Below are 21,508 nucleotides of genomic sequence, written 5' to 3'. Positions count from 1 at the left end.
TTACAATAGTAACTGTCATGTGAATTAGAATTCTTGACATTTTTTGCAAAGTCTGTCTTTGAAAGACACTGTTCAAACAGCGTGTACGTGAGGCTTTTTCAAGTGACTTTCCAACACGAGCTCCACCATTCGTCCCCAGTGTGTCATAAACAAATGGTAGTTATTCTCTATCAGGAAGAGAAGGAAAGGAAAAGAGAGACTTAGAAGAAAGGTAATGTGGAAGGGAACAGGAGAGGAAAGGAGGAAATAGCTTGACAAGGCATCTTATCTTTGCTGTGTTCTTCGCTGTGCTCAGACTTTAAGCTGCCTGCTGAAAGGTGGAACACTGAATTCATGCAGCAGGTTTTGTTTTGCTAGCTGCTCCTATAGAAAGACGCTGAGGGAAAAATGGATACTTGCTAGTCGTCTCATTTGGTATGTGCACAGTGTGTATTCAAATTGCGACACAGACACGTTTGAACACTTTTCCCCTTTTTGTGCCTCGTTGCAAAAAAAAAAAAAACCCACACAAATTCAGGTCATCATGCAGACAATCTAGCCCTTACACCCCCCCCCCCCCCGACACACACACACACACTAACCCACATACACAAACACCCACAAACACACAAATAATTTTCTAATCTGTATTCCAAACACTAACAAAAAGGTTAACCCTGCCAAGCAAAAGCAAAAAGTATTTTGGAGTGAGTTTTCCACTCAGACAAGCAGAAATTAGAATGAGCAGGAATTACATTTAATTAACAGTCAACAGCGTGTGATGCTGTAAAATATGATCTGGTGTTTTTTATCCATTAACTTCAGAAGTCTATCAATGTGAGCTAGAAACATTAAAATGACGAGAACAGGTATTTTCTCTTAAAAACCCACCTGCAAGCATCACTCTGCTATTGCTCTAAAACACGTGACAGCAGCTATTCCTCTGAGTTAGTCATATTTTCTAGTTTTGAGGTTTGCGTAAGCCACATTTTAATCTACAGTATAACTCAAACACTCCGATTACATATGAGAAAAAGAGAACGGGAGAAACTGACTCTTTGCAATTATACAGTGTTCAGTTATAATTTATCTAACTATAGTAAGTGAAAATATTATTCTGGAGAATTAGACAGTGCGACATTAATATAATACAGTAAGCTGTGAAATTGCTACTGAGAAATGACTATCTCATACTGATATCTTGCTCACAGCTTCTTTCGTTTCTTTCTTCAAAGGAAATTGCCACACTTGCCACAGTGTTGTTTCCAAATGTCATTTAGGTAATCCCAGCGTTAATGAGAACACCATTGCTGTTAATCAATAATTCCTTTTTTATAAAAGCAGTAAATAACCACAGGACACTGTACAGCCAGCAAACCTGATACCAGAACTAGCTTTTAGTATGACTGTAAAAAAAAAAAAAACGTTAATGCTTGTATGTATGTTTTGAGGAAGCATGTACGTGTAAAAAAAAAACTGTTGCTTGAGGCTGTCTAACATTGCTGTCTCCGATGTCATCACTGAATTAGTTGTGGTTGACCTAATGCACCTTGTTTGAAAGCTATTTCATGGTCTAATTGTTGCTCATGGAGAGCATTAAGGTAGCTCTGTGTCTGTTCACATCTAAAGGGCAAGGAAAGTGCTGTTGGTGAGCGAGGCTGTTGATGTCAAAACACAAAATGTTTTGGGCACAAGCCTCCATGCTCTTTAGTGGAACGTGTAAACATTTACACAGGAGTATGAGTCAACCCCTTTCCCCCTGACTTTTTTTCCCTCTTTTTTTCTCCTCCTCAAACTGGGTTGTTTTCAGTCGCCTCTTCAAATCCCCGTTACACAGGCTCTGTGTGTTGCTCTATTCTGGCGCCTGTGGTCTGTTACTCTTACTTATCAGCCTTCCTGTTGCTGCAGAGGAACTGTGAGCAGCGAGAAAGGATAGTGAGAGCACATGCTTGCTGTAGGGGAGGTGGGGGAAGGAGAGAAAAAGTCACAGATACAACAACGTGAAGGGCGAAAAGCTGGCTAATTAGGAAATTAAGAGAGATCATCACAGGTCCCTTGGTTGTTCCTGCAGCTTGGGTATCCCTGAGGGATGTAAATGTGAGACGGCAGCCATGGCAACGTGAATACCAGAAGAGCACAAAGGTCCAGTTTGGGCTGGCCGGTCCCAGCAGCACCATTGGGAGTCAAGCGGAGCTGAGGTGGTGAAATATCAGAGGAGCTCTTCTCTGTGGGGCTTGCTCAGACACGAAGAGGTTGCAGAAAAGACAAACCTCTAACAAACCTGCACAGGCAAGGATTAAGTAGACCTGCATAAATCCTGGGAACAAATTGAGGATGTGAAAAGAAAGGGGACTGGAGTTTGAGGATCACAACACAGAATATGCATGTTGATGGATTTTGACTCTACTGGCATGAAGCATGTGGGAGAGCAGGACTAAAGGGAGGATCAGGCCTTGTTATTAGATCCCTTCTTTAGATTGAGGACAGTTTGCGCCACATACGGCAGGTGCTGTGCTTGTCTGCCTGAGACGTGAATCAACGTGCTAAAAAGTAGATGAGGGGGACTGCGTGGGAAGGAGACAGCCACGCAGAGCGAGACAACCAGTTTTAAGTGGAGTCTGGGGGAGTTTTCTTTAACTGGTCAGCTATACTGGGGCCAGAGCTTGCAGCGATGAGTCAGAGGAAGCTGACACGACAGCTGAGGTTGTGGGAGAGTCATGAGGGTCCACCTCCTGCGCCCTGCCTCACCTCACCTGTGTCACCGGGCGATCAGTCTCGTGAACACGGGGGCTCTGCTTTTTTTCGGCGTATGAAACTGAACCGCAGTATTCAGCACAGACGCTCATCTCACTGTAAATGCAGGTACAGCCACTGATCTTTAATTTGGCCCACAGTTCTCACTAACCTGTCTTTGTTCCATTAAGCAAGCAGCTGTAGTGATTTGAAATTGTTCACAAACAGCTCAGGTGAGGTGTGAGTATTAAAACCATTTGTGTAATTTGACTGTAATGCGATTTACTGAAAAGATTTTGTAGTGAATTATTCCATGTACATGCTCGACAGATGGATTAGGTTTTAGAAAGTGCTGAATTCAGAATACTGAAGTCTCATAATTACTCTCAAAGTTTGCAGAAAAATAGGGATTAGCACATGCAGCTTGTGGAGCATCCGCCTAGCAGACATTTTTGATGTGTTTTTTCATTACTTGGGGAACTTGTACAATGATAATTAGATCTGTATCCACATTCACAAAGCCTTGTGGAGAAAGAAATGGCTTCCTAATTGGCCAATTTAGAAATTCTAAAAATATCACACTTCACACTCAATTTTAGAAGTTAAGCTGAAAGCCATACATGACTGTGTTGACAACAAAAGTTTGAGAAGTGGAGAGGAGTTGTGGAGATAAAGGTTATCCTACATTAAAAATAGATGCAGCAGCTAAAGCCAATCTGTTTCCTTATCTGTCCTTGCCATCCCAACATTTGACTGCAGCCTGAAAGTGGAAGCGTTGTAGTTGTTTTAGTGTCTAACAAACCTGATAACAATTCAAGCAGAATACTTTACATAAGTATTGTCAGATAAATTGGTATCCATGTGTACTGCCACAATAGAATTGCCTATAATATTCTTATTATATAATGCTGGCCTTTAAACCCCGTTTTCAATCAATACTGACTTCATCTCTTAGCTGCAAGATGCTGCAAATTTTTCTCTCATCAGAACAGACAAAGTCGGTCGGAGTAGCTTTTTCAAGGGCTGTGTAGCTGCCTCATGATTGCGGGTGTTGGGGGGGGAAAAAGAGAGGAGTGCAACCTGAGAAGTGTGTTGCTGTGTCCCCTTTGGCGAAGCGCGCCTTTGAATGGAACTGGCAGATTAGTTTCAGCCTCATGTTTTGGGTGTAATGTATATCAGCAATGTGCCTGCTTGATGCAGTGCAGAGAGATGCTGTGCCTGACTCTCAAACTGAGAGAAAAAGACAGATATTGATTAACAGGACTATAAAATGTCTGAAGTTCAATCCTTATCACTGCAACAATATTTTCTGTTTGGGATATTACATATCTAGTGTCCACTTTGTTTCTTTTTCTTTTCTTCTTGCTGATAATAACTGTAAGGAGATGATAATGTGCAGGCTTGGTCGTCTTAATCAGTTAAAATTTAGTTTTAATCCTTTGGGTCTAAAAGAGATCTGAATCTGACTTGTCAGTAAAGTGTAATTCTCAGGGCAGCCCGGTGGCAGTCTGCCAATCCAACAGCACCGCAGAGTCACATGCTGTAGCCTCTGTCACATCGCTCTTCCTTCAACTTCCTCTCTAAAAAACCAGATACACTAAAATAGGGCTGACTGTTTGGGCGTGTATACTTAACTTTTTGGTGTCACTAACAGATAATAACAGCAGCTATGCAAACATGTAAACTCAATGTATGACGTGTAAAACTATCTTCCTCCCTGTTTTCTCTTCAACCTTTCAGCTTCGATTCAGAGAATGGTCCCTCGCCAGGCCGCAGTCCCATGGATTCGCAGGCGAGTCCTGGGTTGGTGCTCCACCCTTCTTTCCCCCAGAGCCAGCGCAGGGAGTCCTTCCTGTACCGCTCAGACTCCGACTATGACACATCCCCCAAAACCATGTCACGCAACTCCTCCATCAACAGTGAGGGGTAAGTATGGAGACATAACCCTCCCCAGTAACTGCACATTATCCCAATCATCACATCAACGGTTATGATTGTAATTATGCAAGCATCATGCTAATTAAATCATGATGAATCCTCTGTTGTGCTCTGTTTCCTGGCTTGTCTTTCGGTTATCAACCTCCCAAAACCTTCCATTAGTGAATTTCATGACTATTTCTCTGTTTAGATCCACATAGGTCTTCTGTAAACATCCAGCTCACAGATACAGCCTCTCATATAAACTGTGATACTGAGAGCCTCAGCTGCCTGAAACACTCACATTTATCTCACTCTCCACTTGTTGTTTTCACCTTTTATCCTGCAGGCACGCTGAAGACATGATTGTCACCCCTTTCGCTCAGGTATGTTTTCCTTGCGCGTGTCGTCTGACATGTCTAATTGCTGTAAATGACTAGAAAAGGTTGCTAATTAGTGCAGTGAACTTGTCCCCCCGCTCCCTCCTTCCCTCCCTCGCTCCTCCTCCCCCCTCCCTCCTCCTCCTACGCTGTCCATCTATCCCCCAGGTGTTGGCCAGCCTACGAACTGTAAGAAGCAACTTCACCATCCTCGCCAATGTCACAACACCCACTAACAAGTCAGTATCATACTGTCATGACACCCCTCCCCCCCACTTACACTCGTCATGACTGCCTGCTTAGTTTGCAGTGTGTGTTTGCTAATGTCTCCTTTTCCTTTCCCCCATGGGGGAAAACATTTGCCATCATAATTAACCAGTTCATGATTATCAGACTATGCTCAAGGAAAATATGATATTTCTCCAGCTTGTTTTGCTGACTGAGTGCAGAGAAAAACTGTGCCTCAGATGTATCCACTCTGTATCCAGACGATGGAGATGGTCAATAACACTAAAATTATTCTCCTTTGTAATGCAGTAGACAGAGGGAGCTTGAGTTGGCAAGCTTTTAGCTCCACATCAATATGATATATAAAGCAATGCACCACTGAATTATCAGCATCTATAATTATGCAGTGTTGTGCCCTGAAAATGCCTCCCTCACTGCACAATTATGAAGCTATGAAGGCTATTCGAAAGAAGAGCAGAGCTCAGGCTTTGTCTCTGACTATTTTTGGATACTTGAATATTTGAAGGGAAACAGAGGAATTTTTAAGCACTTAAAAAAATTCACACATTGCAAGGTTATTCAATATTCAAAGACATTCCAATACAGTCATGCACTCCTCCATTTTTCACTCTTTAGGGGCGTATAAATGAATAACATATATAAAAATAGTTATATCCCCTATGTGAGCCAAGCCTTTTGTTGCCTCGTGCTGTAATGCTGAGTATGCTCAACCCCAGCAGGGGGCAGCAGCGTGTCGTTCTCTCTCTGATGTAATAATGTGTTTGTCCACAGGAGGTCACCAGTGACAAGCCAACCCACTGTTCCCCAAGCTACACTCTCTGGTATGTTTCAGCTAATTAAAACTCTGAGTCCCTCCCTCCCAGTCTCCTCTCAAGGCTTTAAGGTCAGAAAGGCTCCCACACTCCCCAAATCCAACAGCAGTAATAAAAACGTCTGAAGAATATCACAGAAAAATCATGTGCCTATTATCGAGGAATTATTTCATTAACATGTATTTCATGGGACTGGATAGATGTTAGATAATGAAACTACTTAGCATACAATGCTCAAGCTACAATAGATATGAGGATCAAGAAAATACAAAGCTCATGAGAAGAAAGTTTAATCTCTTTTATACACCAATGCATAAAATACATATGTGAAAAGCTGAGAGGAAATGCAACCTGCTTTGTATTTGTAGAGGGCATGATGACCAGCAATTTATTCTGTAGGCTTTGATGTTTAAAAGTGCCTAGCATCCACATTTAGTTTCTCACCAAACATTTTTAATATTAAAGGCCCTGTCAGTAATTCTTTGACCATAAGTATAAATTAGAAGTGAAAGACTAAATATTTGAATTTCTGTTACTCACTTGATTATGATTCAAAATATTAGCCTGTTTTACAAATATTACCGATATACAAGAATGAGAAATGCCCCAGAAAACACATATTGTCATAAAAACTGGCCGTTATAATCTGTACAGCATAAAATATTCTCTATTCCACTATGGAAAAACTGCTGCCAAAAAAATTTTAATGGGGGGAAAAAAGGAAGAAACAGCAACAAAGGTGGGATACTACTTCCTTTTAACTCTAAGTATGTAAATTACAGTTAGTGTCTGCGTACTGAGCTACAGGACGGCACCTTAACAACCACTAATCACTTTAAATACCTTTTCTCTACTGCAGGTTAATATTTTGTCTATGTGTGTGTCCTTCCCAGAGGAGACATACCAGCAGATGGCTCGGGAGACTCTGGAGGAGTTGGACTGGTGTCTGGACCAGCTGGAGACCATTCAGACCCACCGCTCAGTCAGCGAGATGGCCTCCAACAAGGTACACACCTGTTCGCACACAAACATGTGCATTCACTTTTCTTCTACCCCAACATTAACTCAATATGGATCCAACTTTCTTGATGGATTACATATTAACTGTGTATTTCATGGTTCACAAGGACGACTCATCACACCATGAGAATTTATAACTTTTGGGGTGTAACTGTACAACACAGCGTAGAAAATTCACCATTGTGTCTGATGTTGTGTCAAAGCTTCGGCTCTTGAGGAAACAATGCAGCTCTGTACAGGTGAATTATTGGATTGAAGATCTCTATGTGAGATCTACTCTTATAGGTTTAAGAAAAAAGCATTTGTGTTCTGAAAGCCCACACTGGGCTTCTCTAATACCTGTCACATGTAAACTTCACATTATATTGTGAAATCATCATCTGCTGAAGACAGTTGTGAAAAAGAGGCTTAGAATATTTCTTTACTGCGTTTTTTTTGCAATCCTGTGGTAATTGTATCGATAAATCATTATTGTGGGCTCCACCTCATATGTGGTGAACCACCTCTTTGGGTTTTTATGGAATTTCTTAAGCTAAACTGACATGCATTATTGATGTGTAGTTAAGCGTTTGTGTGTATAACTACAAGAGATGCAGCTGGGTTGCATTGAATTGTGGTCTAGTGTGCATTTTTTATTACTACATTTCTATGCCTGTATATGTGCACATGGGCAGGCTTCTTAAGCATGCATGCATTTCTATTTGTGGGGGAACGGGACAGAGAGAGATAGGGAGAGAGAAGGGAGGGAGGGTGATGGTCTGTGGGTGGGGAGGACATGAGAGGGAGGGGGTACGGGTCCTGATGCTGATGTCTCTGCTGTAACCTTGGTTGCTATCGAACAGCAGCAGGGTCTGCCCATCCCTTTTAGTCATTGGCTTGCCACTCTGACCACAAGCCATGTGGTTTGGGCAACAACCAATGAAAGAGAGGCAATGCTCCTTTAATAGTGTTCTGTCTTAAAGAGACAGCACCATGTACCTTCTTTGTTTTATTCCAGAAATTCCTCCCATGTTGCACTTCACTGTTAATTAATTGACAGAGTTCTTCATGTTTATAATCAGTCAAGCTTATGATGAAAGGACTGAGAGAAAGATAACAGGAGAGTGCAGCAACGACATCATTTGTGTGTGTATATCTATGTGTGAATGTACAATGTGCAGAGAGAAGTCTCCTGGGGTAAGGAGAGTCTCAGTGAATATGTTGCTGCCTTTTATCAGCCGCAGCTAAGCTACAGAAATCCTCCACACTGTGCCAACATGGAGGTACACGCATGAATATTCCCACTCAGTCTCTCACCCTTACTCACACCCTCGCTCACACACATTTTCGACAGACGTACATGCTGTCTTGATGCACATGCGCACTCAGGCTTCGAGCTGAAGCAAGCACAGGCACACACACACTCATGCACGCGCCTGCAGCCACACTGCCTGATTAGCTTGCGAGAGCTGTCTACAGCATCCAGGGAAATGGCGCAAGAGGCAGAGCATTGGAGGAGGAATGGCAGCCTAAAGCGGCAGAATTAGACCTCTGGCATTTTGGCCAGCCAAGGCATGGATTGACTTGGAGCAGGGGACTGGGCTACGGAGCTATCAGGAGGCTGTCTGACTGACTGTGGACTGAGTGTGTGTTGCTGGGATCAGTGTGAGACGGCGCAGACGGGCTGATGCATCGGTAGGACTGGGCCGGGCCTCTGGATCTGTACCGTGGGGGAGGGGCAGCCGACGCAGGGAGAAGGAGCCTGTTTTTCCAGACCACGGCTCTGGTGTGATTCTTCAGCCTGACTGTCTGCCACAGGCCTGCCTGCATCCCTCTCTGTCTCTTTCTCTCTCTCCCTCTCTCTTCTTCTCCATCCTTGTTTTTCTCTTGCCGTTATCAGCTCTTTCCCCATTTCCCTTCCCCAATGTTCCTGCTGTCATCCAAGCTCCCTTTACTTCCATCGTTTAATACTACGGTCATCCTTCTGTCCTGCCGTCACCATCTCTCCATTCCTCTCAACTCCGTCATCTAAATTTTTTATTTCTGTGTGTCAAGCAGCTCAGCTCTCACAGCAACATTTTTTCGTTTACATCTCTCTCACATTCTCACTCATCTCCTCAATAGGCTCCTCTCTGTGCCCTTCAGACAGTCCCTCGCTCTCTCTCCCTCTCTGTTTCCCTCCATCTTCCCTCTTTCGGCTCCCTTCTACCTCTGCCCTGCAGTGACTGTAGATTTGGGTCAGTCTGCTCAGCAAATGGGATGAGATGTAGTCTCCACAGCTGCCAGATCCAGGGGGCTCCTGGTCTGCCCATCACGGGGACCCACATCTTTGGACCAAACTGAGGCTGGAGCCTTACTCTGGACTGACTGGGTGGCCTGCTTTGGGGTGCTGCATGTAGGCAAGGACAGTCTGCACCAGCAACCCCTTCCCTCACCCCCTTCCCCCATTCCTTTGCCCCCCTCTTGGGGCAGCTGTCACTCTGGAGTGTCCCGGCTTGGCTGGCTGTGGCCTCTCCCCACACACCCTGACGACGCCCTCATGCCACTGGGGCAACTGCAGTGCCCCCACCCCGCTCCACTACCGCACCTCCTGCCTGTGCCACCGGCCCAAACCCCCTGTCACCCTCAACATGGGTGTGGTGGAGGCCATTGACCCCGTGCCGTCCCCCTGCCCCTCGCCTGTACCAGGGGGCTACAGGCTGCCCCGCTCCTCCAGCTACAGCCCCCTGCAGGGGAGGGCAGGGGCAGAGCTGGACCTTGGTGCGGCTGCTGGAGGGGTTCTGGAGGGGGGTGGGACGGCGGCAGAGCGCAGGACACCCTTTGTGGACCTGTTCTGTGAGACCTGCTCCAGGCCCTGGCTCATCGGTTGGTGGGACCAGGTAGGGTTCGGGGAGCTTGCAGAGGGCAAACAAGGCCTGGCAGTGGCCATCTTGGATAGATGCTGTGGACTCTTCAAGTGTTACTGTTACATCTATGCATGTATTAACAACTCATCTACTGCTAACTCCATGTTCTTATGAGTGTTTTTGTCATCCCACAGTGGTAGTGTAAGTGTGTGAATGTTATGTGTTTATAAGCTACAATTTTACAATGTGTTACATGTAGATTACGTATATGTATGATTGTGGTGGAGGAAGGTGTTGTGGATTTAACAGTGGCTTTGCAAGAAAATGTAAGGCACATTATTGTTGTGTGTTTATGTTTTCTGTTCCTCTACATAACTTATACACAAATCCACTGAAGGGGAATGTGATGAAGGCACAGAGTTTAACTTGCAGCAGCACTTGTAAACAAAGAGACGATATCACTCATATTCTTCAGCCTTCCATACCTAGTCTACATTTATGTCCTTAGAGAATATAGCTAGATGCCTAACATTTAAGAAATAGCTTTGTGATAAGCAGTCTAGTCGTCTTTACTGCAGGTACTTTGCAGTGTCACATAATGTCCGTTTCTATCCTCCACACCTGCGTCCCACATCCCTGTTTCTCTGATCTGCTTCCCTGAGGCTGGCCTCAACACACACACACACACACACACACACACACACACACACACACACACACACACACAGGGAAGTCAAATGTATTGCCAGTGAAGGACAATGCTTATTGTCTCAGCACTGTTTCCTTTTGTTCCAGTTTTCTTCAGGTGTGCCAACATTACAAATCCATCCTTCCCATGTGTTGGGAAAACATATTTTTCTTTACTGTTAAAAAAAAAATCTAACAATATTAAGCTTAATATGATTTACTGCTGTCATGTTTTCAGTTTGATTCAATTAAATGTACAGGTTCAGTTCAGTGGAAGGTTGCATTTTGCACGTGTGGGTGCATTTTTATTTGTGCTACTCATGATCATAGACAGTTAGGAGAGATAATGCCTTCCTGGATCCATCACACATGCAGGTGTATGTGATTGTGTGTGTGTTCATGGTCATGTCTGTGCGGCGTTTGCATGTTTGTCTCATTAGTCAGTGTCAGAGGAAGAGTGTTGTTTGTCCTGGCACTCGGACTGGCACCGTGGAAGTGTTGGTTGGCAGCTATGACTCAGCGTTACAGCATTAGGGAAGGAAAGAATGAGAGAAAACAAGAGTAAGAGGAGGAGGTTTCGGCCGAGCCTGCTTCCTAAGTGTGCCACTGGGCTTGACTAGCTTTCCTGATTCCTGATGACAGATTCTGCCTGACTGCTTCTACAATTTGCTGTCAGAGTACCTATTTGCTTGGCCTATCATTTAGCAAGTGCCTTGCTGGATGGGATGGGTGGCAAAAAGGAAACATTTGAGAGTGAAAGATGGTGGAAATGCATGTGTGTGAAATAAATGGGAGGCAAAGTGAAACCTGTGAGAGAGGAGGATTTTGGAGCTGGAGGGCAGTAGTGGAGAGTGTTGTTTACCTCGAGAGGGAGGGAGGAGCAGATATAAGCAAGAGAGAGAGGTAGAGAGGGAGACAGCAGAGGAGGGGAGGGTTGACCTTGGTAAAGGTCAGAGACACCTGCCTACTCCCTCAGATTGTCACCCAAGCAGCCACCGCTCTCACATCAAGCTGAAGGACTGACTGTGAGGAGGCAGTTGCTACGGCAACTGCTCCGGTTGCCATGGAGATTGTTATGTGTGAAAGATCAGTCAGTAGGACACAGACTGAGGAGTCTTGTCCGAATTGCACATGACTACCGAGGTTTGGTGTCTTTACATCCCAAAGAAACCCTCTAAATCTTTGTAAATAAGCAATTACATGAAACTGAGAGGACAGTGGGAACAGTGCCTGTTTTCTGTCTGCATGGATGATGCATATGTGTGCGACTTAAACACATCCGTCTGTGTATATGAGGAACCTGCAGAGCAGCAGATCGCTGCATAACATGTGACTGTAGCAGCAAAGTGGATAAACCTGCCATATTACTGCAGCATATCAATACATGACACTTAAAATGCAAGCACACTGAATTGTGGTATTGAACAGTATGTTCTCATCTGAGAAAAAGAAGAGGCATGATTCATAATTGATTTTCTCACCCTTTAGTGAATGAAGCCAGATTGAGGGTGATAATCTATTTTCTCATATTTGACTCACAGGAATGTTTTCTTGTTATGTATCAGTGAAAATGCAATCAAAAAGACAATGTTAAAAATTCTGGAGGTTTATGAGACTGCAGTACCCACATTTAGATATGTATGTATTTTTTGATATGTCAGTGACCTTCATCTGCTTTAGAACTACTAATTAAGTTATTCACTTTCTGTTCCTGTCTGTCCTCCCTACAGTTCAAGAGGATGTTGAACAGGGAGCTGTCCCATTTGTCAGAGATGAGTCGCTCAGGGAACCAGGTGTCAGAATACATCTCCACTACCTTTCTAGGTAAAACAAACCTGCCATCCAGTTATGACTAACCACTACAGCTTTGACCCAGTTCAAGAACAACTTTTAATAGAGCTCCATCTCTGTCTGACCTTTGACTGTTGACCCTTCCCCAGATAAGCAGAACGAGGTGGAGATCCCGTCCCCGACCTTGAGGGAGAGGGAGAAGCCCATGTGTCACATCAGTGGTGTGAAGAAGCTCACGCACAGTTCCAGCCTTTCCAACTCCACCTTGCCTCGCTTCGGCGTCAAGACTGAACACGAGGATGCATTAGCCAGGGTAAACAGATGGAAAAGCAGCTCCAAGATGCAACCTACTGCACATATATGAACACAATCACGAGAGAACAGACTACATGTATTTCCTGTCACTGCTCTCTAAATATTTGACATTCTTCTTACATTTTTTATACATTTCTGGAGCTTTGCTCTGCCATCTGTATTTCCCTGATTTTTGATGTGGTAATACAACTATAAACAAGTCTGAAAGCAGAAAGCATTTTGTTTTTGAGATTGGTCCCTCAGAATCAGAGCAAAGATGTATTGCATAAGAGGAAAAGCCTGTTTCTCTACAGCCTATGTTACATGATGCAAGTTTTTTGACTAATCTCACAATTTTAATCAAAAGAAAACACAGTTATAATATCAAGCACCTTTGTGGGTGGAATTAAGATGGGGGATGAACTTTTAGATTGTTGCACTGACGTGTGTTGTAATGCTGTGTGCTGTGCCTTCAGGAGCTGAACGACTTGAACAAGTGGGGCCTTAATATCTTTCGTGTGGCAGAGTTCTCTAATAATCGACCCCTCAGCTGCATTATGTTTGCCATCTTCCAGGTGAGAGAGGGAGAGACTCTACTTCAATAATGGGATTATATAGCATGAGTTATTTGTGACCCTGACCCACTGTGAACTGTCTGCGGCAGGAAAGAGATCTACTGAAGACCTTTCGGATCCCTGTGGATACATTTGTCACTTATGTGATGACCCTGGAGGACCACTACCATGCCAATGTGGCCTACCACAACAGCCTCCACGCTGCAGATGTCACTCAATCTACTCATGTACTACTGTCCACACCAGCTCTAGATGTAAGTACCTCTTTAAAGCATTACTGCAAATACCATACAAATTTTTAAAGACCTCGTTATATATCACACATGCTTTCTGCAGAGAAGACAGATGTCGACGGTGTGTTGTACGCTCTAGTTTAACTGATAACAGATTTTTTCCCTCTTCTCTTTCAACACTCTCTGACAGGCTGTGTTCACTGATCTAGAAATACTAGCTGCGTTATTTGCCGCTGCCATCCATGATGTGGACCACCCAGGAGTGTCCAACCAATTCCTCATCAACACCAGTGAGTCGAGACAAGATTAAGAATCACACTGGCATTAAGTTACAAGGATCAGCATAGCCTATGAATTATTAAAAAACTCTAAGTAGCTTTCAACACAAAACATTACAACATAAAAGAATGAAACATAAGAGCATCATCAGGTAAAACAATATAAATAAAACAAAGAGCCTTAGAGCAGAGTATCAACAAGGTTTATAATGTATCAAAGTTAGTTCTTAAAGCAATGGAAGGCCAGAGGGGGGATGCAAGGAAAGGTTAAATGTTCTTGTCTTTCTTTGCTGCAGTTAAGATCCTAGCCGTGGAGTATTACAGTAGACAAGAAGCTGAAAACATTAAAATGATTTTTTTCTAAAGCCAGTACACAGCGCACTACAGTTGACAAGACATGAAGTGATGAATGCACGAATGGCAGTGACCAGGTTGAAATCAAATACAGAGGACCAAGACATTACATAATGAGAAATAGTCAGGATCTCTGTTTTGTTTGTATTTAACAGCACGACATTTGGAGACATCCATGTAACAGCATCTTCAAAGCAGTTTATGAAGGTGTTAATTTCCCTAAGGTCATTAACAAGATCACAGCTGAGGTATACCTGTGAATCATCCGCATAAAAATGGAAGCTGACATTATGACTATGAACAAGATGTCCCGAAGGCAGCATTTAGATAAAGAATAAAACCTGGCCAAGCACTGAACCTTGCGGCACACAAAAAGTGTCAAATCTGCAGTAACCAATGCCCACAGAAAATGTCTAGTTAAGATATAAATTATTCAAAAGTAAATGATGACAGATGTTGTCTTTTGCCAACTCTGTATGTAAAAGTACTGTAACTATTCATCAATTAGCAAAGTACTGGAGGAAACATTTTAGGTAACAATACTACACAGCCTATTAAGGATTGAGATACATCTAATGATTTGGATATCTGAGATGACTGTATTATTTTTTGGTTCCCTTAGACTCAGAACTAGCCCTGATGTATAATGACGAGTCGGTGTTGGAGAACCATCACCTGGCTGTGGGCTTCAAGCTGCTTCACGAGGACAACTGTGACATCTTTCAAAACCTCAGCAAGAGGCAGAGACAGAGCCTGAGGAAACTTGTTATTGATATGGTGAGTCTTTGTCAACATGCTGCTTCTGTATGACGAACATATCTTCGTTCCTCACTTCTTCACGTCACTAATGATGTTAATTTCAATTTCCTTTCCAGGTTTTAGCAACAGATATGTCAAAACACATGAGTTTGCTGGCAGACCTCAAGACTATGGTGGAAACCAAGAAAGTGACAAGTTCTGGAGTATTGCTGCTTGACCATTACACTGATCGGATACAGGTAAGACTTTGGGCCCCACATTGCGGTCGGTGCACAGCGGATGGCAGGCGTGGCGCATGTGTCTTTGTCAGTTTCCCCCGGCACAGTTGTCATTTTCTCGCCCTGCGCCCACATTGTTTAAAAAGCAAATGCACTTGCACCAGTCTGTACGCCTATGGGCTTGTTGGTCTCAAAATGAGGTGTGGTCAGCAGATTGGTGCCGTGTTGCTATTAAAGGGAATGGGAGATGACACTCTGATTGGTGTACCACGTGTTACGCCAAAAATACGCCTATTATTAATGAGGGGACTTAAGTCCGACCCTTTTAGTCTATGCGCCTGGTGCAGTGACCATTTTTCCACCGTTAAAATAGCAAAAGTGGATAGGCCCAAAAGGCACTTGCGCCACACGATTCACGCCATGTGCTTAATCATCAATTTTGCCATTTAGCAAAACAACTGAACACTGCACAAGGACTGGAGAGCATATTTAGTTAATTCAAAGTGCTGAAAGCAGTAATGCATTGTCATAGTGCGTATGAACTGATTTAAATAATTGCTTTGACACTGATCAGTCGTTATTGACATTAGTGGGGTGAAGTGTTCTTGTGCATTGGGGTAAATAGTAGTGGTGACCTAAAGGTATACAGAAATGATGACATTGACAAGAGAGCCACAGGATGGTGTTTATAGTGCAGGATGTCACTGCACTAAAAGATTAACAATTTTAGCATCTTGTCATGGGGAGAACAGAGAAAGAATTTCTGCCAGAGACAATTTTACAGTTTTGGAATATAATAAACTTCTTTGTGAAAGTGAGAAAATTGTGATCAGAAATGTAAAAGGGGAAGTTCTGTAGTTTTAGTGGCAGGGGACTGGATTTTTGGAGATAATATAAGTGAAAGAGGTCATCAGAAGGCTAGGTTTGCAATTCAAAGTGACGGGTCAGATGACCAGTAGGACATATTAAAGGCAGATCCTAATGCATGTGCTAATTGAATATGGCGTTTACAACGTTGCATGCACAGGTGAGGGTTAAATGTGACTGTGTGTTTGTGCAGGTGTTGAGGAACATGGTGCACTGTGCTGACCTGAGCAATCCAACGAAGCCCTTGGCTGTGTATCGACAATGGACGGAGAGAATCATGGAGGAGTTCTTCAGGCAAGGAGACAAAGAAAGAGAGCGAGGGATGGAGATCAGTCCCATGTGCGATAAACACACAGCATCTGTGGAAAAGAGTCAGGTAAATGATCAGCACTGATGTATGGATATGGTTTTGTACACAACTGGACTGCTGTAGATGGGGTGATAACTACAGTGCAGGGAGTGATCTGTCGTCTCTGATCACAGCAGTCATCATACATTTTTAATGCTAATTTGTAGGGAGATGACACCACTGTGCTTGTTTATATGATGTCAGTCATACTCTTCTCTTCTGACCATAGGTGGGCTTTATTGACTATATTGTCCATCCGTTGTGGGAGACATGGGGCGACCTGGTGCACCCCGATGCCCAGGACATCCTGGACACTCTGGAGGACAACAGGGACTGGTACCAGAGCACTATCCCACAAAGCCCCTCGCCTCCTCCACTGAGCCAGGACAAGGAACTGAATGCCTGTATGGACAAGTTTCAGTTTGAGCTTACCCTCGAAGACAGCTCTCAGAGAGAACAGGGAGATGAAGGCGACAAGCCCACGCCAAACCATGTTGCACAGGACTGCAGTCAGGGGGAAGATGAGGAGGGTAAAAAGGAGGAAGAGGAAGACATAATGGCAGAGGAGGAAAATGAGGACATTATAGAGGAGGAAGATGAAGTGGCAATGGAGGAGGAGGGGGTGGAGGAGGACCAAGAGGAGCAGCTGAAAGATCAGTTGGAGGTGAGCTCTGACAAGGAGAGACTTTCTGACACAAGTCCTGTAGAGGAAGAGGAAGATTCTTCTTCACAAGCTGAAGATACATGAGTTCTACTCCTGTATCTCCCTCCTCACTTGCACGCATTATCTTGTTCATTCTTTCAATGGCCAAACCAAGAACAAATAAGACTGCAATGACAATACAGACCTTTAAATATATTTTTCAAAAAGGGAATAAATTAAAATCACTTAAAAGAGAAGTTAATTACACAGCAACTGTAGATTTGGAGTAGTGAGGAGTCCTTCGACGGATTTCACGATGAACTTTAGTCTAAGAGGAATTTAGGAGAGCGTTAATGATGGGCAACTGAAGACAGCGTAGCACTCTGGGACTGGAATGCACACACATAAACACACACGAAGTGGCACACAAACACTTGGGAGTAAGTCATGTAGAATACACTAATGCAATGTGTGTACATGCATGCATCTGTCATGCAGTACAGTATGACTGCATATGTACCCCACTCCTTTCTTGCAAATGCACAAGCAGACACACACACAGACACACTTGACTGTATGTTTGTATGTGTGCATTTACATGAGGGAAATTGATCAGTAATGAATCTCTTTGGAAAAAGCCATCTCTTAATGGAGTATTAACTAGTGTTCAGTCAGTATTAGTAATTCATGTTTAATAGAATCTCAACAGATACTGTTCTCCTCAGAAAAGCTACATGTTCGGGTGACCTTTTTTCCATTTCTGTCGGAAAGAAAAATAAGAAAATCCACAGAGTCGGAGGGGGAGAGAGGAAGATTTCGAAGGAAAGGAAGATGCTGCGATGAAGGGACCGCTTGGTCCCATACCCCTTTTTCCCTTTACGAGGAGAGTGCTACTGGTGCAAGATGGCTCGGTGCCTTTCTGAAACACCAGCTTCCTGAATGGAGCTGTCGTGAAGCAATGCATTGTGGGACAGGAGTGTCTGATTTTGTTGTCATTTTTGATTGTCTCTTGTTAAAGATCTCTCTTTACTGTTCATGGTATTGTGGTGTGTATCTCACACGTACAGTTTCTGTGGTGATATGTTTTAAGCTGTAAGTCTTCCTTTGTTGCTCTTCTGGTAATATAATAACTCAGAACTCTAGACGCAGAGCAATCACAACCGCCACCACAACCACCAGTGGACTCTTTCCAGTTTATGTTTTTTTCTTATTAGAATGATTTTTTTAAACTTTCTGAGAATAAGCCATGTGATGCTTTGAAGCATATGTTTTGCCTATTTTCTAATTAACAGTTGCTAAATACTTTTGACGGGATACAGAATTATTTCATCGGCTGAACAAATTTTCACTCGCCATCTCACACCCACTTGCACTGTGTGTTTATGTCTCCTCATACACAACAATTCTCACCAAAGTACATGATAAGAAACTTCAGTGGGTGAAGTGATTTGAAGGAACACAGATGAATAAGAAAATCAGGGAGGCAGAATGTCAGGGGAAAGTGTGACTTGGCCAAAAGGTGGTCTGGCAGTCCCTAATCATCTTTGTTATCTTTGATGCTTTTTTGCCTTAATGTCAGATGCAGGATAAATACCTGCCAGTATGTAGATTTATAAGATATATAATAGATATCCTAGTATATTTATATCACGTCTGTATGCTTATTTCTGTGAGTATCAGTGTGTCTATACACAATATATCAAGCATTGCATTTGGAGGGGAAAGGGAAACATTGCTGCCAATTAGATGTTATGTTGTTTCTGTGGTCTGACCAACATAAAGAATGTGTTGTTTTTTTAATCAGGAGGGTAAAAATATTCTTATAGCTAGGAATAAGCAAAGGGAGTTAAGATTTTGCAGGAAATTAGAATTATTAAGGAATTAAACTTTTTATTTTATTTATTTTTTTTAAATAATCTGACCAGATACTGATTTGCTGACACGATGGGAGTTTATTGGAGTGCATGTGTTGTACGATGTGTTTGTCTGCCTGGCTGATTGTGTGGCCACGAGTAAGCGAGTGAGTAAACAGAAAGAAGGGAAAGGATGCTAAAGATGTCTTCATATGTGTCATTGTCCACTCACTGGCATCACCACATTTTGTTGAATGGTGTTCAGGATTTGATCAGTACAGCTTAAATAGGTCACAGTTTGTTTAGGTCTTTGTTTTTCACAGGGTAAAAAAAATATATAAATAAAAGAACATGTCTGTGGTTGTTTTGAAAGGTAAGAGCAAGTTTCTGCAGGTCAGTAACTGAGCTTATCTGAAGACACCACAGCTCGGTGCAACGGGAGCCTGTGTGTTTGACCTGCTCTGTCGCTGGATGGAGCAGAGCTGCGGGGCCACCACACAGGCTTTCATCTGGTGGAATGGGAATCCAGGATTACTATTGCAGTTACATAAATAAAGGTTCCCATATGCATTGGCCTTTTACTTTAAATATCTTGCTTTGTTTTTGTGGCTTCTTGTTATGTCATAAGCTATAAAAACATTAATATTTAATTGCCATACAAACACAATACTGTAGCAATTGTTTCTTATTAAGAAAATTATTCAATTGTTTGATTGCTGCCATTCTTTTTAAATGATGAAAAGAAAACCATGGGAAGTGTTTTCTTTGAACAGTTTGTGTACAGTTTATTTTTATATCATTCTGGTGGATGGTCTGGAAAATGAATCACGTATTGATGATATAGCTATAAGCATTACCACTCTTGTAAATAATGTAATATTGGATTGTAAATGATAAATTTATCCATAATGATTGATAAATAACCACTTACGGTTGTTAAGTGAACCATTGAGGCACTGCAGGCCACATCCTCACCGTTTCATTCTGATTATGTTCTTGCTTGCTTGTGCTAACATTTTGTCACATTTTTTTCATTGTCCACATGTATTGATAAAAATCAAATATATTTGTACCAGCACTTTATTTCGTCAGGTTTTGAAGCAGACAGTGTGTTTCGAGTCGTGTACAGTCTGTGCTGGTGGTTTGGTCTTTGGCAGTCACCTGTTGATTATAATCCATTGGGCCAAATCACAAACCCTCATTGTGCAGTTGTCAAAGTTAACCCCTAATAATCAAACAAACTAGTCATTCTCTATTACTAGTCCATGTGAGATTGAATTTATTTGACTTGTAAAGTCAAATGTAAGCTCATATTGTCACACAGGATGTGACACGTTCAAAGGAAATAAATGTGTCCTTATCTATCTTGGCCATTTTAGTACTATCACCACCTCTCTTTCTTAGTAACTTTAATCAGCCTGATAGCCTAATTGTCCCTCTCATGGTGGCCAAACTTGCTGGTTCCCATCGTGAGTTGCTGTCAGGTTACGTTGTCACAGACTGACTCCCTCTGAGAATAGTTTTTTCTGGGCTTTAATTCATGTGTTGTTCACAAGTACGGATGATTATTCAAGGGAAAAAAAACAACATGAAATGATTGTAATATTTGTAAATGATCTTGCTGTAATGTGTAAAATGTGTCCAAGTTATTTTTTATTATATTATTTTTATGAAAGTTTTTCCTCTTGACAGAGCTGAGGTGTCATTTTGTGAATAAATGCATTTAATAAGCAAACATCTATATATAAAACAATATTATAGTATATCAGTATATTTTTCTTTTATTTCACTGTTCGGTACTGTAAAGTGTGTTAAAAATACAAATAAAGTAAGATTTTTATATTAAATGCTACACTATTGTCATGTTTGCTGTCATTACAATGTCCTTGTATGCTGGTGTTTTAGGGGGTCTGGTAGCAAATTGTTAACCTTAATATTATTAATTTATCAGTAAAGGGTCTGGTAGTGTCATCTTATAATTAGGAAACTGGGGGGCCCAAAAGGTCTACCCTTGAAGCTCTGTTGTGAAGAAGATACATTTGAACTCATTATTTTCTACAGCAGGTTGTACCAAGATGCATACATCCTAGTTTAAGTGTTAAGTGTATAATTGTGAGGCTAATACTTTATGTGAAATTTAGCACAAAAATGTATTTCTGAAATAAACAACTTGATTAGCTATACATCATATATGATCTGATTAAAGGATAGCTTCACAATTTTTGAGTATAGTCAAAACAACAGTCAGGCACCACCTGAAAGAGGTTGTCCTTGTAATCATTCCTCTTGCCCATAATGGCTATTAAAATATCTCCTTCAAATGTGTTTCCAATGTAAGTGATATGGATCAAAATCCTCAGTGTGTCCACACAGTCATTTTGTGCAAAACTGCATTCAAAAGTTTATCTGAAGCTTGTATGAGGCTTCAACAGTCTGAATTAGTGATTTCAAGCAGATATCTGCAACATTTACAGTCTGCTTAGCAACAAATTCTCTCTGTGTTTTTCTATTGAGCTAAAAAAAAAGTTGGAAAGTTGAATGATATGGAACCTGAAGCTTCATGTTAGCTTCTGATAAACTTTTAAATACGTTTTTTGCAGTAGAATTGTGGGTTTTAGCCAGAATCACTCCACACACGAATAAGGCACGATTATTATGTTAATTTAGGCACATGACTTTTGTTTTAAGACAG

At 42.3% G+C, this 21,508-nt stretch overlaps 1 protein-coding gene across 2 annotated transcripts; it reads left to right on the top strand.

Annotated features, from left to right (window-relative positions):
• Nucleotides 1-1,942: 1,942 nt before the first annotated feature.
• pde4a (phosphodiesterase 4A, cAMP-specific) lies at nucleotides 1,943-20,639 on the top strand. Of its 2 annotated transcripts, XM_053338775.1 has the most exons (15): nucleotides 1,943-2,841; nucleotides 4,453-4,638; nucleotides 4,979-5,015; nucleotides 5,178-5,248; nucleotides 6,030-6,079; nucleotides 6,964-7,076; nucleotides 12,333-12,426; nucleotides 12,543-12,706; nucleotides 13,164-13,262; nucleotides 13,352-13,516; nucleotides 13,686-13,785; nucleotides 14,750-14,904; nucleotides 15,003-15,125; nucleotides 16,165-16,347; nucleotides 16,550-20,639. In XM_053338775.1, the coding sequence occupies exons 1-15, from the start codon at nucleotides 2,651-2,653 to the stop codon at nucleotides 17,066-17,068; spliced, it is 2,250 nt and encodes a 749-aa protein (XP_053194750.1). In that variant the 5' UTR covers nucleotides 1,943-2,650; the 3' UTR covers nucleotides 17,069-20,639. The 2 variants fall into 2 exon arrangements, with proteins under 2 accessions (XP_053194750.1, XP_053194751.1); XM_053338776.1 differs by lacking the exons at nucleotides 1,943-2,841; nucleotides 4,453-4,638; nucleotides 4,979-5,015; ... (1 more) ...; nucleotides 6,030-6,079; nucleotides 6,964-7,076 and adding an exon at nucleotides 9,846-9,948.
• Nucleotides 20,640-21,508: the final 869 nt, after the last annotated feature.

This window comes from Scomber japonicus, chromosome 18 (assembly GCF_027409825.1).
Source record: "Scomber japonicus isolate fScoJap1 chromosome 18, fScoJap1.pri, whole genome shotgun sequence".
Taxonomy (NCBI): domain Eukaryota; kingdom Metazoa; phylum Chordata; class Actinopteri; order Scombriformes; family Scombridae; genus Scomber; species Scomber japonicus.
Note: the sequence above shows the minus strand (reverse complement) of the source record. Positions and strands in the feature narration are given on the sequence as shown.

What these genes read in the sequence shown, in the direction of transcription:
- pde4a (XM_053338775.1), top strand. Translation starts at nt 2,651, where the DNA reads ATGAGTCAGAGGAAGCTGACACGACAGCTGAGGTTGTGGGAGAGTCAT. An exon ending in CATCTCCACTACCTTTCTAG is followed by an intron (nt 12,427 to 12,542) that starts GTAAAACAAACC and finishes ACCCTTCCCCAG; the next exon opens with ATAAGCAGAACGAGGTGGAG. An exon ending in CCAATTCCTCATCAACACCA is followed by an intron (nt 13,786 to 14,749) that starts GTGAGTCGAGAC and finishes TGGTTCCCTTAG; the next exon opens with ACTCAGAACTAGCCCTGATG.